General features: G+C 41.5%; 1 protein-coding gene across 5 annotated transcripts in view; it reads left to right on the forward strand.

Annotated features, from left to right (window-relative positions):
• pik3r2 (phosphoinositide-3-kinase, regulatory subunit 2 (beta)) overlaps positions 1-9,348 on the forward strand; it is a 38,172-nt gene extending 28,824 nt beyond the window's left edge. For 3 of the 5 annotated variants that reach the window (XM_034291433.1, XM_034291434.1, XM_034291435.1), the window contains exons 10-16: positions 127-361; positions 2,202-2,327; positions 5,234-5,376; positions 5,583-5,759; positions 7,084-7,155; positions 8,144-8,320; positions 8,677-9,348. In XM_034291433.1, the coding sequence (XP_034147324.1) occupies positions 127-361; positions 2,202-2,327; positions 5,234-5,376; positions 5,583-5,759; positions 7,084-7,155; positions 8,144-8,320; positions 8,677-8,878 (1,132 nt within the window). In that variant the 3' untranslated portion in view covers positions 8,879-9,348. The remainder of the gene's footprint in view (positions 1-126; positions 362-2,201; positions 2,328-5,233; positions 5,377-5,582; positions 5,760-7,083; positions 7,156-8,143; positions 8,321-8,676) is intronic. The other 2 variants (XM_034291436.1, XM_013133300.4) reach the window with 2 other exon arrangements.
• Positions 9,349-17,930: the final 8,582 nt, after the last annotated feature.

Here is a 17,930-nt window from a genome sequence, read left to right on the forward strand (position 1 = left end):
ACTGGCCCTTGGCTTACCATTATGAAAAGAGCAGTGTTGAGAATATCTACATTATTAAACTTAAGGAAAAAAACGAGTCACGTTCAAAAGTGCCTGAACACACCCATTTTCTTATTGTTCCATCAGCGGTTCTTTTCCAACCGCTCCTGAACCATTCATCCTTTTTCGACTGTTCCACAGAAAAGACGGAAACAATAAGCTGATCAAGGTCTGCCACCGGGGAGGTCGCTACGGCTTCTCTGAGCCTCTCACCTTCCCCACGGTGGTGGAGCTCATCAACCACTACCGACATGAGTCCCTGGCCCAGTACAATGCCAAACTGGACACTCGGCTCCTTTACCCCGTCTCCAAATACCAGCAGGTACAAACAACTTTGCATTCAAATTTTTCTTTTCCCGAGAGTGTCGTTTTTTTGCTGGTCCTCCTCTCTCGATGGTGGCATTGACTCCAGCAGCCCCGTCAGGCTGGTAACATGATCATAGGTAAGTTGTGTGTTTGAGAAATTTTGAATTTCTCAGGATTTTCCGTTTAGTTGCCTCAAGATCCAGGGCAATGCCTCATATATTTGGAATGTCCTTTTTTCATATGAGTATCTCATGCCAAATGTGCTTCCTGGTATGTATTTTCACTGACAGCTGGTTAACCTAATTTAGCCTTTTCTTGTTAACTGTCTGTTAGTCTCTTATGTCCACTGGGAGGAATTCTTGCCCATTCAGTACTACTTCCACTGTGTCATGTGCATGGACGTTCTTGCGTGCTTCTGCTTCAAGTTCCCCCACAGCATTTCTATAGAATTGAGATGTGGGTTTTGACTCTATCATTCCATAAGCCTCTATTTCTTGTTTTTGGGCCATTCTGTTGGTGCTTTGCATGTGTGTTTTAGATCATTGTCCAATTGAAGGATCCGTGTTCGATCAGCCTCAGATTGTTTTTGACAGATGGCCTCACATTCTACTCACATATTCTGTGGTACAGTATGGAATTAAAGGTTGACTCAATGACGGCAAGTTGGCCAGGCACTGGGGCAGAAAAGCAACCCCAAACCATTATGCCAACATATCCATGTTTTATGGTTGGTATGAGGTTTCATTTTCCCCAAGAATGGCGTCTGGCATTGCGGCAAAACTGGCATCTCCATCATTCACACAACTATCACATTGTTACAGTGGTTTTTGTCTTTACCCAGGGGAAATGTCAGCTGTGCTTCAATATTCTCTTTCTAGGGCATAGGCTTCTGTCTTTCTGAACTCCCATGTGGACCAAGTTTGTGCAGTGTCTTTCTGACAGTTGATTCATGCACTTCAACATTGATTGTGGCAAGATCCCTTGATGTGACCCTGGGGTCCTTAAAGACTTCTATGAGCCTCTTTCAATCAGCTCCTGGCCTGACTTTGGTGGGATAATCTGTCCTCCGCAGATTGCTAGTTGCCTGGAATTTTCTCCATTTAGATGTTCCATCAGACAGGGGAATCTTCAGAGGGCTTCAGACCAGGTCTTTTGATCTTGGCATGATGGTTAGCCACACACCCATAAGGTTATGACCAAACCAGGCCAAGTTTCTAATCTTTATGGAAGGCTGGACCTTCCCTGCTGCGATGATTTTGTAATAATTTGCATCTGTTTTGGTGCACCTGATCCTAATTTGAGTAATTTTATGTGGTGTTAAAATTAGGTGTGTACCAAGTTCTTCAGGGAAGGAAATTGTTTTACTGTTCATTTTAATTGCGTAAATGGTTTCAAAGTAAAAGGTTTTTGTTGTTTAATTGGGTTACCTTTATCAATGGACGTGGTTAAAATTTAGCTTGAATGTCAATGTTTCCAAATATGTTAAAACATTTCTTTCCAGGGGGTGCACTTACATTTTAAAATGACGGTACCATTACTTTATATAACTATGTGTATACTGTATAAAACATAGGTCTTCAGCCCTCTACAGTGGACCCCCCCCCCCCCTCCCCCCCTCCCCTCGCAGCCATCTCACAGTTTTGTTTTAGCCCTGAACTAGCTCACCTGATTCAACAGATAAGGGCTTGTTAATAAGTTGATTCAAGTGTGCTAGCTGGATACATCTGGGATACATCTAATAGATGGAATGGCTGGGCGGGGGGGGGGGGGGGGGGGGGGGGGGGGGGGTTCCCCCAGGAGAGGGTTGAAAACCTGTGGTATAAACACACCTGTCTCTGGCTAACGTCTGACCGTAGGAGCAGCTGGTGAAGGAGGACAGCATTGAGGCGGTGGGGGAGCAGCTGAAGGTGTACCACGAGCAGTTTCAGGAGAAGAGCAAGGAGTATGACGTGCTGTATGAGGAGTACACTCGCACCTCCCAGGTACAGGACTCCTCTCCGTACCAGGAGTCGTCTTGGATTTGGGTAGGGGGGGGCCTTTTTACAGAGATTCGGGTCGGGTCTGAAATTCTGTACTTCAGAACTGAGTCGGATCACTGTTGGTGGCCATTGGTGTGTGTAGAAATGTGATGTACCGGGCAGACAGACCCACTGTTTATCTTTGCTGAAATGGACCTGGGAAGTGGAGTTTAAGAGGAATTGTCAGCAGCTTGAGAAAAAAAAAGACAAATGTAAACAGATGTTTTCTGCCAATTACCTGGTTTTCTTTACCTTGTGAATGTTAATTTAAAAAAAATAGAATTAAAAGGTATATATATTTTTATGTTATTTAAATTAAATGTTGTCCCGATAACTGTTGTTTGTGTGAATAGGCCAGAACATCAGTGGGTTATTCATTATTTATTTACTCAAATTTACTTTTGAGTTAATTTGAATCAATCATCTGTTTACTTTTAATTAGTTGTCAAATTTGCTGTTTGTCAAGTCAGTGAGGGAGAAGGAGAACTCTGTAACTCCCACCAAAACCAGTTAAATGAAGTCTTGCATGTATTAACAGGCCTATAGGATTTTATCCCTCAAGGGAACCTTTTTTTAAGTGGTGAAAATAAACAGCAAACAAGGTTAGACCGTAAACCTGTATATTCTGGACGTAACTTGAAGAAGGACAGGATTATATGATGAAAACTGCCAGTGTCACTGAAATGGTGTGGAGAGAGTTCTGGACAGTTAGTCTAGTGGGAGAGTGGACGGTTACTCTAGTGGGAGAGTGGACAGTTAGTCTAGTGGGAGAGTGGACAGTTAGTCTAGTGGGAGAGTGGACGGTTAGTCTAGTGGGAGAGTGGACAGTTAGTCTAGTGGGAGAGTGGACAGTTAGTCTAGTGGGAGAGTGGACAGTTAGTCTAGTGGGAGAGTGGACAGTTAGTCTAGTGGGAGAGTGGACAGTTAGTCTAGTGGGAGAGTGACCTAGAGCCTAATAATAATAACTAGCGTTAAGTTGTTAATGGTTGAAAGCGGCGCTGACGCACCCTGCATATGAACTAGGATACAATAGGAAGCCGTGTAAGAGGAGGGTGATGCAACAGTGAAGAGTGATACCACAGGCATCATAGAGACAATATGGAATAGAAGTACAGTGTGGCAGCCATGGTAACATGGTTTACAATGGCCTCCTCTGTTTAGTAGAAATACAAGAAGGGAAACGTGTATTAGCGCTACTTAAGCACTTTGCACACTTCTAGATCTTAGCTATTTTAAATGTATTTATTGAATTTTCTTGTTCATTCAATTTATTTGTTCAGGCTTGGCTATTTAGTAGGCTCTTTGTACCAGGTTCTCTGTTAAAAAAAATAAATAATAGAACCGTTGGTTATCTAATGATGAATGACTCAAGTCAAGTGTGATATTTGTCAGCATTAAGCTGACTGACTCATCCTGTATTCTTTTTTCAGGGGAAGGCAGTTTTTATGGATAGAAAGTAGAGAAAAGTGTTGTTTTTGCAGAAAGAGCAGTAGGCTCTTATAACTTAATTTTATTTCAAAAATGATATTACCCAAAACAGTACAGGTTACCTTGTAGTAAGATTGTCTTCTCACAGCTTTTTAGCAAGCAAGCAAGTTTATATATTTATATAGCACAATTCATACATTGAAGCAATTCAATGTGCTTTACAAAGAAAAATATATGACATAACATAAAAACAAATACTCAAATGAAAACATCAAAATAAATGAATACATCATAATAATAAGAAATACAATAAGAAAATATATAAAGATAAAGAAAATTGATGAAAACATAGGAAGCTATAAGGCTAAACAGTGTGGTTAAGTTTTAGTGCTCAGTCATTTAACCTGGATTTAAAAATGGATACGTTTGGGGCACGTCTAAGATCTTCTGGTTGTTTATTCTAGTTGTGTACAGCATAAGTGCTAAACACAGCTTCTCCATGTTTAGTTTGGACTCTGGGCTCTACTAGCTGACCTGTGTTCATGGATCTAAGAGCCCTGCTCGGTTTATATTCTGCAAACATATTAGAAATGTATTCTGGTCCTAAACCATTCAGTGATTTATAAACTAAAAGCACCACTTTGAAATCTATTCTGTAACTGACTGGAAGCCAATGCAAAGATTTAAGAAGTGATGTGCTCTGTTCTCTTGCATTCTGAATGAGCTGTACTTGTTTTACAAGGACACTGTATGGTAATGAATTGTATTTTTATATTTCTGGTCAATTTTCGTTAACACATCCAAATGTTTTAGATAATTTTTTGGAGTCCGGTAAGAATTGGTTAAATCCTGTTAGGTTTGGCTTACATTTTTGGGATCCATTAGGTCCACATAGCTGATTCAATATTGCCCATTCTTTTATCTTTCCGCTGTAACCAATGATGCAAAAGAACAGCTGAAAACAGCATGAAGAAAAATCACATTGCTCCCAACTGTCACGTGGAATAAGAGAGGGAGATGCGACTCACGGTATTAAAATGCTGTTTGGTTAAGTTAGTTTAGCCAGTGCAGGAAGTGTGGTGTTGATTCCCCTCTTAGGCCACGCTTTGGTAAAATGTACGACTGTAAGAGGTTGTAGAAGAGGGTCCCACTTGTTCCGTCATGTGTCCCATGCTAAATGTAACACGGTTAATATGGGACGCTATCCTCGTCTCTCTCCACACCTAGCTTAAAATGTTGCCAGTTGGATTAACGTTTGTATAGCTCAGATGGTTGGAACGTTTTCCCAAGAGGGCATTCTTGTGTTGCGAAACAGAAGGCGTTGGGTTTGAGCCCGGAGTGGGTCCCTGCCGACTGGCAGTGGAGGAAGTTCAACTGTTAGAAAGCAGCACGTATCACAAACGTGTTTAACGGACTTGTGTTCATCCGTGTCTCTCTGTCAGGAGCTCCAGATGAAGCGCACAGCCATTGAGGCCTTCAATGAGACCATCAAGATCTTCGAGGAGCAGTGTGAGACCCAGGAGCGCTATAGCAGGGAATCCATTGAGAGGTTCAGACGCGAAGGCAACGACAAGGAGATCCAGAAGTAAGGCTTATTCCAAGCGACAAGCATGTCGAAACCACACCATATGTTCCAGTGGATAGTTTACACACATGTATACCAAGAGTACGCTAACTCTGCCCTCAAATGTGTGTCTTGGCTGACCAAAAGCTGTAGCTATTCAGTCAGTTTCTTGTTAAAAAAACTGAGCCAAAACAGAATTGTCACAGGCTTTTTCCTCTCACGTTTAGGATCCAAAGTAACTCGGAGCGCCTGAAGTCTCGGGTTACTGAGATCCACGACAGCAAGAGGAAGCTGGAACAAGACCTGAAGCAGCAGGCCACCGACAACCGAGAGATCGACAAGAGGATGAACAGCCTGAAGCCGGACCTCATGCAGCTCAGGAAGATCAGGGACCAGTACCTTGTGTAAGGAAGATCAGGGGCCAGTACCTTGTGTGAGGAAGATCAGGGGCCAGTACCTTGTGTGAGGAAGATCAGGGGCCAGTACCTTGTGTGAGGAAGATCAGGGGCCAGTACCTTGTGTGAAGAAGATCAGGGACCAGTACATTGTGTGAAGAAGATCAGGGGCCAGTACCTTGTGTGAGGAAGATCAGGGACCAGTACCTTGTGTAAGGAAGATCAGGGACCAGTACCTTGTATAAGAAAGCTCAACACTACATCAGGAATCAACGCAGATGTTCTGTTCATTTTCTCAGGAAAATAATAACTCAGTGGGACAACACGCACCTGAGGCCATTAGCGATTTCATTAGTTCCAAGGCGATATACAGATGGAAGTGTGTAACCTTTGAAAGTTGGCCTTACTAGGAGTGACCTTACCAAGTAAAGTACGTCATAAAGATGTAATTAAATGTTTTGTCGTATCACAATCGACTGCAGGGCAGCTGTGAATAGGGGCATGGCATATGTATATGTACAGAGACACTGAGAGTGCAGACAGACAGTTTCACCTGGTCTTTGTTCATCTGGGAAAGAGATGATTCCCAACTAGACGTTTTGATAATTAAATTCTTTTTTTTTTCATCCTTTCACCTCTAAATCTTGTTCTATGTTAAGCACTGTTATTTATTTATTTTCTACAGTAGTACAGCTGGCAAGACAGGTGTTCGTCCCACATGTCTAATAGTTCAGCCAGAATATCAGCCTCTTTTTCAGCCTCTTATGTAGAATGTCAGCCCTCTTTTTCAGCCTCTTTTGTAGAATATCAGACCCTTTTTCAGCCTTTTTTGTAGAATATTAGACTTTTTTTCAGCCTCTTTTGTAGAATATCAGACTCTTTTTCAGCCTCTTTTGTAGAATATCAGACTCTTTTTAGCCTCTTTTGTAGAATGTCAGACTCTTTTTCAGCCTCTTTTGTAGAATATCAGACTCTTTTTTAGCCTCTTTTGTAGAATGTCAGACTCTTTTTCAGCCTCTTTTGTTAAATATCAGCTTCTTTTGCATTTGTTTATGATGTTTTGTAGTGACATTCATAACATTAATGCACGGTTTCTCATGGAGGGGAAACCTTCCTCTCACCAGGACACTCAACTGTTCATTACAACCGAGGAGATTAAAAGATCAGTCGAGAAGATTTGCTAGCAAATCTGCATATAAAACCCGCAAATTCAAACATACCAGTTGGCGGAGAAGCTGTATACGGTTAAAAACCTGTGGGAAGATTTGACAGCATCTGTGAGTTTGATATGCTGTGTGGAACGACAAATATTCTGTTTCTTTTGGTTTTACAGCTGGTTGACACAAAAGGGGACGAGGCAGAAGAAGATCAATGAGTGGCTGGGCATTAAGAATGAGGCAGAGGAGTAAGTGATATAAATGTTTGACAAGTGCTTCGCTTGCATGTTGACACCCAAAGGTGCATTTCTAAAACTTTATTTAATTTGAACCACATTCACGTTATATTTACTAAATGAAGGGTGCTGCAGTGATCTGGACCCTGCCTCTCAGTGCAGCTGTGGCATTGCAGGCAGGGTTCAAATCCGACAGAAAAGGGGGAGGGTGCAATTACAGTATGTTGTTGCGACCCATTCTGCCCTCAAGAAATATCACATTGACTCACTCAAAAAAGACCCTGTTTTGAACTCCACACCCTCTCACCATAAGTCTGCAGCCCCAGGGTGAATCTACATTGACATTGTTGCGGAGAGTGCCGCAAAGCATCCAGTGAGACGATGGCCTTGTACCAGTGTCCCGCCCATAGTTTCCTGTTGGCCCTTGGTGTGGGAGTGTCCAGTGGGGGTATGGAGAGCTGTAAAAACCCTCAGGAAAGGGAAATCACTGCAGCATTCGCGCACCAGCCCATGGACACCATGCAGTTCACTGATCAAGAGCCTTGTGTTTTTCACAGTGCCTGTACTGATGGCCAGTATCGCTTGCCCTGATGTTTCTTAAGCAACAAATATATGTGCCCATGGTGTGTCCATCCTCAAGGCTAGCAACCCTTCAGTTACACATCAGAAGCTCTAAACACTAGGCTGCCCCAGTATATACCAATATTCTCAACTCCTGGTGTTTTATGTTAAACCTACTGTTTGAACAAATCGGGATGATAAACCTACTGTTTTTCCCTAGCTCAAAAATATAAAGTTTTGAGTAAAGGGAACAAACTAGAATATGTAGCTTGCCCGGATGCAACGGCATGAAGAGCTTGAGCTGAATGTCCAGTGTGAAATATCGGACCCATTTATTTCATTATTGTTCGGACATTGACCCACGCCCGGGACTATGACACATTGGACCCCCCCCCCCCCCCCCCAAGGGGCCATTAACATCCATGTCTTTCTCCTGCAGCTCCTACTCACTGGTGGTGGAGGAGGACGAGGGCTCGCCCCACCATGACGAGGCCACCTGGTACGTGGGCGACGTCAAGCGCACCGAGGCGGAGGAGCTGCTGAGGGACAAGCGCGACGGCACCTTCCTCATCCGAGAGAGCCAGACGCAGAAGGGCTCCTACGCCTGCTCTGTGGTGTGAGTGCCCCCCCCCCCCCCCCGTGGTGCTATGTCGGTTCCCCCCGGTCAGAATGGCTAAGACCGTTCCTGTCCTTGGGGCTAGACGGGAGACAGGAGAGGATTATGTACGAGGCGCTGGTTCCCCCACGTCTGGCTTTGTCTCCCCAGTTGGCTAAAGCATTGTGTGCTGGGTGATTGATAAAGGGCGGACCGTGGGGGAGATGAACGTAGCTATGGTTGTATGTGGGTAGTCGATAGGATTTAGGGTGATTTAGAATTGTCCTTTTACTGTCTTCAGATGTTAAAATGTTTATTTAGAAATGTGTCCTGTGGCGACCTTTGACCTTGTTTGTTTCCCCACCCCTGCCCTCCAGTGTGGACGGTGATGCCAAGCACTGCGTCATCTACAAGACGGACAGGGGCTATGGCTTTGCGGAGCCCTACAACCTCTATGGCTCCCTGAGGGACCTGGTTCTCCACTACAAGCACGAGTCCCTGGTCCAACACAATGACCAGCTGAATGTAACCCTGGCCTACCCGGTCCTAACCCAGACCCAAATGCAGCATCCCAGATGAATGGGGGGGGTCGCGGCACTCCGATCCCCGACAGAGACTAGCCCTTCTGAAGCATGGCCCAAATGCACTCCGCGCACCACAGTACCAGCCGCAGTAAATACCAGACTAAAGCCCTATACCTGTGTCCGTCGTAGATAAAACAACATCAGTACAGTTGCGATAACAAGCTTTCGAGACCCTGGTGAGGATAGCGAGAAATGTGGACGGGGACGATGTAGCTGGAGGGTTAGAGGTACTAGACAGCACCCGCTCCCATGTTGACCTTTCCGGACAAAGCCTCCAGCTGTCATCTCTGAGGTCTGGTTGGCTGACCGGGCCGCTCGCCCCACTGCACCACGAGTCGGTCAGAGCTAAGAGACCTCGGTGCTGGAATGGGGGCACTGGAGCCTGTTGAGTTGGGGGGGGGGGGGGTCGTCACACTCTTTGATTCGTTCAAAAGCTTGCTCAAGTGCCAATGACCATGAGCCTGTGTTGGGACAGAAGGGGACTGTGGTGTAGGTGGTTGGGTGGGGGATGGCGGGCGGGCGGGCGGGGAACAAGATCAGGGCATGATCCGAAAGACAGCTATAGAAATAGAAATACATATATATGTACATGTATATACACACACATATATATATATATATATATATATATATATATATATATATATATATATATATATATATAGATATAGATATAGATATATATTTTAAAGTCTAATTTCCGTGAAACTGCCATGGACAGTTCTCCTTTGGGCTCTTTCCAGTTACTTGTAAGATACAAATACTTTATTAAAAAAATTAGATGTGGTTTATTTGGTGTATTGTGAATATATAGATGATATTCACAATGGATCAAATCTATATATTGTTTAATGCAGTTTCTGGAGGGATTCAGGTTCCTCTTTGCATTTCATGGGTATTGGAGAAATCCCTGCAAGCTTGATTCAGATTTAATCTTATAGTGCTTTCTTTTATACTGTAGACTGTAGCCATGATGGAATAAGGTATTACTGTTAGTGTTCTCATTGTTTTAATTTCTATGCTAATATAGTTAGACCTATTGGATTTTAATTATCGGTACAATGGCTTAATCTTCAGAAAGCCGATCTGGTACAAAAGTATTCTCAGAAGCTCTTTGATATCGCAGTGTTTCTCTCCTTTCTGAGCTTGACTGTTTTTATTTGACACAAGCTTGATTCACAGAGCTGTAGAACGTTGTTGTACAAAATAAATAGAAACTGATTATTGTATAGAGACGTTATGTAACCCGTGTATCTACAGACAGTGACTGGCAGTGTAACTGTCTTAATTGCTGTGTATATACTGCAGTCAACCATGCATTGGAAGTATTGATTGCCTTTTTCAGCTGTGCCCGCCCCCCCTCCGGGAAAACTGCTGGGGGAGGCGCATCATCCAGTTCAAGTGAGCCAAATGAAGGACGTCTTTTCATGTAGCAAAAACAAATAATAATAATCTGATCCTTTTTCAGAAACTACGCATGACCACAGAGGTCTGAGAGATTTTCTATATTCATGGTATACGTGGAAATCCTTCTTTTGGGTAGAACCTAGACACTAGCTCGTGAACCTGTGCTGTTTTGAGTGTATGTCTTGTGTAGTGTAACTGTAATTTTCAAACGCTAGTAAGTAAATAAGAATATACATAGATCTACAGAATCCCTCCACAGATACCGAGCGGTACTTCAGTCATGTGGCTTCAGGGACTTATTCTGACAACTCATCGATTCCTGTTTTGCATGACACAGATTTTGTTTGCGCAAGGACTCATCAGCCAAAATTCTACGGTTGACTCTTGACTCAGAGAAGCATTGTGTAATGACACTGGGGATATCAAAGATTTTAATTTGGTGACTTTGTTTAAGTGGTGCTTGTGGATTCTGTTCAAAAAGAAGAAACTTGCCCTTTCGTAGAGTCTGCAGTCAAATGTAAGTAATCTAACAGCCGCTCCTTTGGGCAGTTCCAGTTTGCCCCAAGTGTGATTTATGTTAGTCAGAGATTAAGGCTGGGATTCATTCAGACTTGCCATTAAAGCTAAGCTTGTGCAGTGTCTTTTCAATATTCCTCCTGTGCTCATACACTTGGAATTCCACAACGTAAAATCCCACCTGTGAGGGAGGGCCACCTTGGAAGAAGATTTATGTATTTTTAACACCTGAGTTCATTTGATCTGAAACACAAAAGAGCATCTGCTTTAGTAGTTCTGCAATGCGGGTTTGATTCATTTTTAGGTATGATACACAGATATTGCATTTGAGCATGTTCATTAGTTCAAAGTTTGAGATTTTTTTTTTATGTGTCAATATTAATTGGATGTTGGATATAAAATAACATTTTCCTTAAAGCTGAGAGTATTGTTAGTTAAAAATTTATTTTTCATACAACAAAAACAGAATAAAATAAAGGAGAATAGGATGATATTGTATAATGGTGCTTTGCACTGTCATTGGCCAGAAGAATAGCAAATAAATAAACTTGAAGTGACATGAGTTGGGCGTCTTGAGAGTGCTATGAAAGATTCACAAAGTTAAGAAGTGCCTTCCTGATCTGTGTCACTTTCTCTCGTAGGCAGTATCAATGTCTACTCTATGTTTTGTTTAAAAAGCATTTGATCTAACGTCACTCCTTGAAGTTAACTGGTTGAGGAGGGCAGTGGTCATCTAACCTGGACTCGGCTTCGGTTCGAGTTTTGAAAATGTTTCAAGTTTAGTTTGGAGATATTTTAGTTTAGTTATAGAAATGTTTCAGTTCCGTTGTGGAGATGATATAGGTTTAGTTAAAGAGATGTTTCAGTTTCGTTGTGGAGATGATTTAGGTTTAGTTATACTTCTTTTGTTATGTCCTTTCTAATAGATGTTACCTTTATGTATTTTTTTGTCGGGGGCTTTTGCTTGCTGCTCGTTGTTCAGTGAGCTAGTCAGTTTCCTTTGGGGTTTGTTGTATAGTTTATTGATTCAAACCTTTTGGACAGAAATGTGAATACGCCGTCACCCAATACCGCGTTTTGTTTAAAAAGCCGAATCTCATTCGTTAAGCTCTCAAATGAATGCATGCAGTATTTCTGTTTTCACATCAATTCCCTGTGAATTCAGAGACCTTCTACCCATCTTCTGATGCATTTATTTACAGTCCGTTGGACCAACATTTTGTTAATGCACTTTTTCATGTTCCAGACCTTTAATTGAGTGTGTTTAAGTCTGAAGAATGAACGATTGAATAATCTTAAACAGCATTGGTGAAGCTCAGTAAGCCGTGATAGTGTTGTTTCAGGAATATTTTGTCTGACTTTCTTTGTGAAAAGGAATACAAAATAAATAAAAAACGATTCCCTACGCAATGCATTGGGTGAAAGTGTGACAACCTCCAAAATCGTAGCAGATATTTTGAACCTGTTTTTGAAATTGCCACTGGGGCAAGCAGGACTCAGGTCCGTCGTTGCTGTTTTTCACGACTGGTTTGTTTTACTGTGTATATTATAGAACTGTGTTCCGTGTTTGGTTCTGATTGTGCCGGGCCTACCCATTTTAAAACGGATGACCCGTTTCAAACCAAATGAAAGGGAAGCTAGCTAATACGCAGTCAGTACATTTGATTGGTCTCCGGCCCTCTGAATGCTATGTGGACGTCCTGCTGTCACGTTGACATTTGCGCTGACACCTGTTGGTGGCGGTATTCTTTGGGCGGCCGCTCTTAACGACATTGGCTTGTGGAAAAGGGTTGATGGAGCGTTGGTCTTTTTCCCCCTTTGACTTGTAGCAGAGGGTTTTATGACTAGTCCTGAACCCCGTGGTGGCAGAGTGTGCCCCTCCAAAATGTTGATTCATTATCCATGACTGAAGCTTATCTATGGTACAAAATACATGTAACAATGGTACCATACGTCTACCATATCGTTTACTGAATAAGTAACGAACAGTTATTACGCTTGATAAATATTTAGGTTTGAAGCATATTGGAAAGAAGTATATTGAAATATATCTTGACATATAGTTTTGTTTTATATTCAGATATTGTCGGCAACGGAACCAGGTGCGCCGAGTCAGGCAGAACTAAGATACGTGTGGCCTAGCAGCTTTGCATCGGCGGGCCAAGCGATCTCTAGTTTTGGCGTGGATAAACTGTCGTGCCATTGAGCTGAGCTTCATTAGAATCATCGGTAAGCGTTCCCACCGATCAAAATGCAGTGCTGAATCCGGTGTTGTCCGTGACGACGTCATACTGATTGGTCGGTCTTTGCCCCTTGGGCCTACTCGCACTGACTATGTGAGTGTTCAAAGACGTCCAGTCTGAGTTGTTTATCAGTGTCCTTGGCACCAGTGTCATTCAGAAAAGCTCCGTCAGCAATGCAGGACAATACTAGGACTAACTGGTGTCTAGGCTGCAGCCTTTATATTTCACGATAAGATTGCTATTCTGAACAGATATAGTTTCCTGTGTACACCACTGTTCAAACGTTGGTGCCACTTAGACATTTCCTTGTTTTCGAAAGAAAAGCAATATTTTTTTAGTAACAGAAAATGTATCAGAAAATGTATCAGAAATGCAGTGTAGACATTGTAAATGCTGGATGCTGGCTTTCTAGGCAGGGATGGAAAGAATAAGCCAGCTCTCAGACTGGCCAAGAAAAAGCCAGCTCTCAGACTGGCCAGGAAAAAGCCAGCTCTCAGACTAGCCAAGAAAAAGATTAAGATGGGCAAAAGAACACAGACAGGCCTGCATCCTGGAGTCGCCTCTTTACTGTTGACGTTGAGACTGGAGTTTTTGCGGGTACTACTTGGTGACGCTGCCAGTTGAGGACCTGTGAGGTGTCTGTTTCCCAAACTAGACACTAATGTATTTATCCTCTTGCTCAGTTGTGCACCAGGGCCTCCCACTCCTCTTTCTATCCTGGTTAGAGACCGTTTGCACTGCTCTGTGAAGGGAGTACAGTAGTACACATTGTTGTACAAGATCTTCAGTTTCTTGACAATTTCTCACATGGTTTATCCTCAAGTTTCTCAGTACAAGTATAGGCTCACGAGTTTCAGAAGAAAGTTCTTTGTTCCTGATTATTTTTAGCCTGAAATTGAACCCACAAACGCTGATGCATAGTGAACTAGTCTAAAGAAGGCCTGTTTTATTGCTTCTTTAATCAGCACCACAGTATTCATAATTGCAAAAGGGTTTTCTAATGATCAGTTAGCATTTTAATATGAAAAACTTGGATTAGCAAACACAACGTGCCATTGGACAACAGGAGTGATGGTTGCTTTTAATGAGCCTCTGTACTCCTACGTAGATATTCCATTGAAAATCAGCTGTTTCCAGCTACAATAGTCATTAACAACATTAACAATGTGCACAATGTACATCAGATCAATTTGATGGTATTTTCTATAGACATTTATTTTTTCCTTTTGAAAACAAGGACATTTCTAAGTGACCCCAAACTGTTGAATGGTAGTGTAGAAATGCTTTGTCCATAGGATGGAGAAAGCACCTTTCTTTTTTTTATTTTTACATGAACATATATCCTCATAGGTTCTAATTTGTTTTTTTTTTCCCATGAGAAGGCTGTTTGAAAGCTTACCCGGTGAAGTGAATGATTCAAAGAGAGGAGCATTTAATCATTGGATGAAATTCCTCCAAATGCACTACAAAACACTGATACTTTATGCCGGCCAAACAAGAATACGTTTCCAACGATATTAGTTAAGCTACACATTTCAACGGTTCAAAAACACTCTTTGGATGAATAACAGACTTCTATACAGAGGACAGTGGTGGCATTAGAACATGTTCCTTAATGGTGCCAGGCGAGGGTTTGTTTTTAATTTGGCTTTTTAAAAAAGCTAATTGATTTTACTGTCAAAGTGTTTGTTTTATTTGTTCCTTTGTTAATAACCTTACAGAATCTATAAAATAAGCTAGCTTGAATATTTTCCTCCATACAGAAATGTAAAATGTTTACGATATCTAATTAACCAAATAGCAAGTATGCGTTTGAAAATCAATCTGTCTATCCCTAAAAGTGGACAGATAGATTGATTTCTTTCTTTCCTCTGTCGTTTAAAACTTGAAGATGTTATGACTGCTTGTTGTTTTGTTTTGATTTTTTTTTACTTGTTAAACAGTGCTCCCTCAATATGACAAAATAAGAAATGTTACCATCTTCTGCTTTGAACAAAACTGACAAAATCCTTTATTCTATCTCATCCAGCACAGAATGGTTTGACCCTGACTGGCTAAGAATCGTTGATGTCTGTTGCTTAACCTTCTGTTTCTCAGACTGTTTCACCTGGACTTGACTTCAACGTCTGTATCTCAGACTATTTCACCTGGACTGGACTTTACCTTCTGTATCTCAGACTATTTCACCTGGACTGAGCCTTTTGTAGAGTATGGCCAAATCCTAACTGTAGACAACGGCTCAACTTAGTGCTTTCATGCATAGATGTTGATGGGAGATTTGCAGGAAAATTTGAAAACTTGCAGATGTCCAAGTTAGGATTTGGACATAGGTTGCACCATAGATGATTTCTGAGGTTTTTGTCACCAGTAGGAGGTTCACACTAGCTACTTGGTGAAAATGTATATCTACAGGTTTTTTTGGGGTGAGTCAACTATTACATTAATTTGAAAATGTGTGAATGTGAAGAAGCATGTATGTCGATTTTGCACTAAGAACTCCTTATCTCACTACACTCTAAGGTAGAGATGTTCAGTGAATTGCTCTCTGTCACTAAAAGAAAAGATCTTTATCAAATTTATCTTTGTGAAGTTTTGATTTCTTCAGCTGAATTTGTGGGATACGTTGACTCTGCTTACAAAAGTGCGCTTTCATTTACTTAATGTTTAATCTGCACCCCTTCAATGTAGATTTGATTTTTGGTAGCAGTTTGTTGTCATGTGACTGTTATAGAAAACAGGACAGGTGCAGTGCATTTTAACTTTGGAGATAAGTATATGGTGTGACGACATGATTCTTATTGTAGCGAAAATGTGGTGTCATGTTTTTTTTCTCTTTTTTAAAAAACGGTGAATGGAAATGAACGGGACAGTCTGATAAAGCTACTCTACACCAAAGTGCAATTGAACTCAGAGGGGGCACTGTTGGTGAGCCAGCGGGAGTCTAATTTGACTGGTCGTGGTATGCACAATCCTTACGTACCTAGTCTGTCTTAATTCAGATGCAACATTTCTTTGTTTTGTTTTGTGTACAGCTCAAACAGCTACTCCTGCTTCTGTATGGATTTTTCCTTAGATTGATGCAATGATAAAAAGAAATATTAAAAAAAATAAAATACATTCGAAAAACCAAGTGTATGAAAACGTTGGTATTTTGTTGGTATTGGTATTTTGGTATTACGATGTATATTGGTATACGTTGGTATTTTGTCTGTGCAGTTTATTGACCAGTACAATATAGTTGGGCAGACCTATACAGTAAAGTAGTCCTAAATTTAAAAGACCATCAACTGTCACAATATTGTCATAAAGTCACCCTCGTGTCCCCCTGATGTGCTCTGAGGATTTTAGGATGGCCCTAAATGCTCACATGACACTAGGTTAATCTTTTACAACAAATTAGTCTGATTACCCTTTTTTTTGCTGATATCTGCATTACCCATGAGGCCATGACATTTGAGCACAAAGAGTCATGTGGTCTGAGCAATAAGGAACAATGGAAGGCTTACTTAGAATAACAGGGGAACTTCCAAGTTGTTAGGAATTAACCATATACACTGCCTGTCAACAGCAAAACTGGTTGTACAACAAGATTCCACAGCCCCAATGTAAAAATTGAAAACTGTGTGGTTAAGGTAAGGGCTCAATTTGAAATAAAATTTTGAGTTGGCAAAGTAGACACTAATATACACATTCTTCCATTGTGGTTAAATTTTTCAGACAGTTTTTATGAGGAACTAGGAATATCATTAATAGTAAAGGGGGAACTCCTGAGTTGAGATAAAGCAGCATAAACTGGGGCAGTGGAACCAGCCATAGAGATGAATAAAGGACTTCACATGAATTAAACACATTGTAGCAGGGTCTTTGCCACTTAGGGTTTTGACTAAGTAGTCAACTTAGTGGGGCTACCGACTGCAGCGGCAGATCCATCCTCGTGACCCAGTTGAATTTCGGTCTCCGGCTTCATCGTCTGAAATGATCAGCCAATAGATTTTATTTGTGATAAGTAAATTCACTTGAATAAACAGAGGTGGCTTTAATGGGGCTGTCCATGCCCAAAACACAAATATTTGAGGGATACAGAGGTGTGATATCTATAAATGTCTATTTAGGGCCCTTTTACACTACTAATTCAGCTACACAAAGCTGAATTCTAAAGGTGTCTGCAAATGCATCATACTGCACCGCCATTACCACAAGCACACATCAAAATCCTCAAAGAAATGGTTACCTTTAAATCAACAAGTTTGCATCTGCCCTTCGATCCCATTGAGTATACATGGCTTGTGTTGAAGTGGGCAATCTATTTCACCAGGTACGTGGTACGTGAAAGTTAATACCCCTCGAATCCCCTTTGAAAAGTGCCAAATCAAAAATCCTGTGAAGTTCCAAGTAAAATTGAACTTCTTGGGTAAAATGCAAGGTGTTACATTGGTCACAAACCCAACATGGCACATCACCCGAAGAACACCAGCTCGACTGTGAAATGTGGTGGTGGCAGCTTGTTGTGGGAATGTTTCATTAGAGTCTGGAGAACATGTTAGTATAGAAGTGAAAATCAATGAAACAATGTACAGTTACCTTAAGCTACAGTTAAGGTAAAAGTGCTTGAGTAAACCTGTTCCAAATCTCATCAAAAATGCGTGGCATGGCTTAAAGTTTCATGTTCTTTGACAGTGTCTTTGGAACCTGACAGAGCTTAAAGGTTTTTTCAATAAGAATGGTCTTCAGCAGCTTATTCAAACGGGATCACTGTAACTCCCTGCCAAAACTGATTGCACCAAATTGGAGACTTAAAGCACTGATGTACCAACATATGAAGGGGGTGTGAACTACAGACAAGGAAACTCCTTACCTGGGTTTTTTTATATAAAAAAATGT

The sequence above is a fragment of the Esox lucius genome, chromosome 3 (assembly GCF_011004845.1).
Source record: "Esox lucius isolate fEsoLuc1 chromosome 3, fEsoLuc1.pri, whole genome shotgun sequence".
Classification (NCBI taxonomy): Eukaryota; Metazoa; Chordata; class Actinopteri; order Esociformes; family Esocidae; genus Esox; species Esox lucius.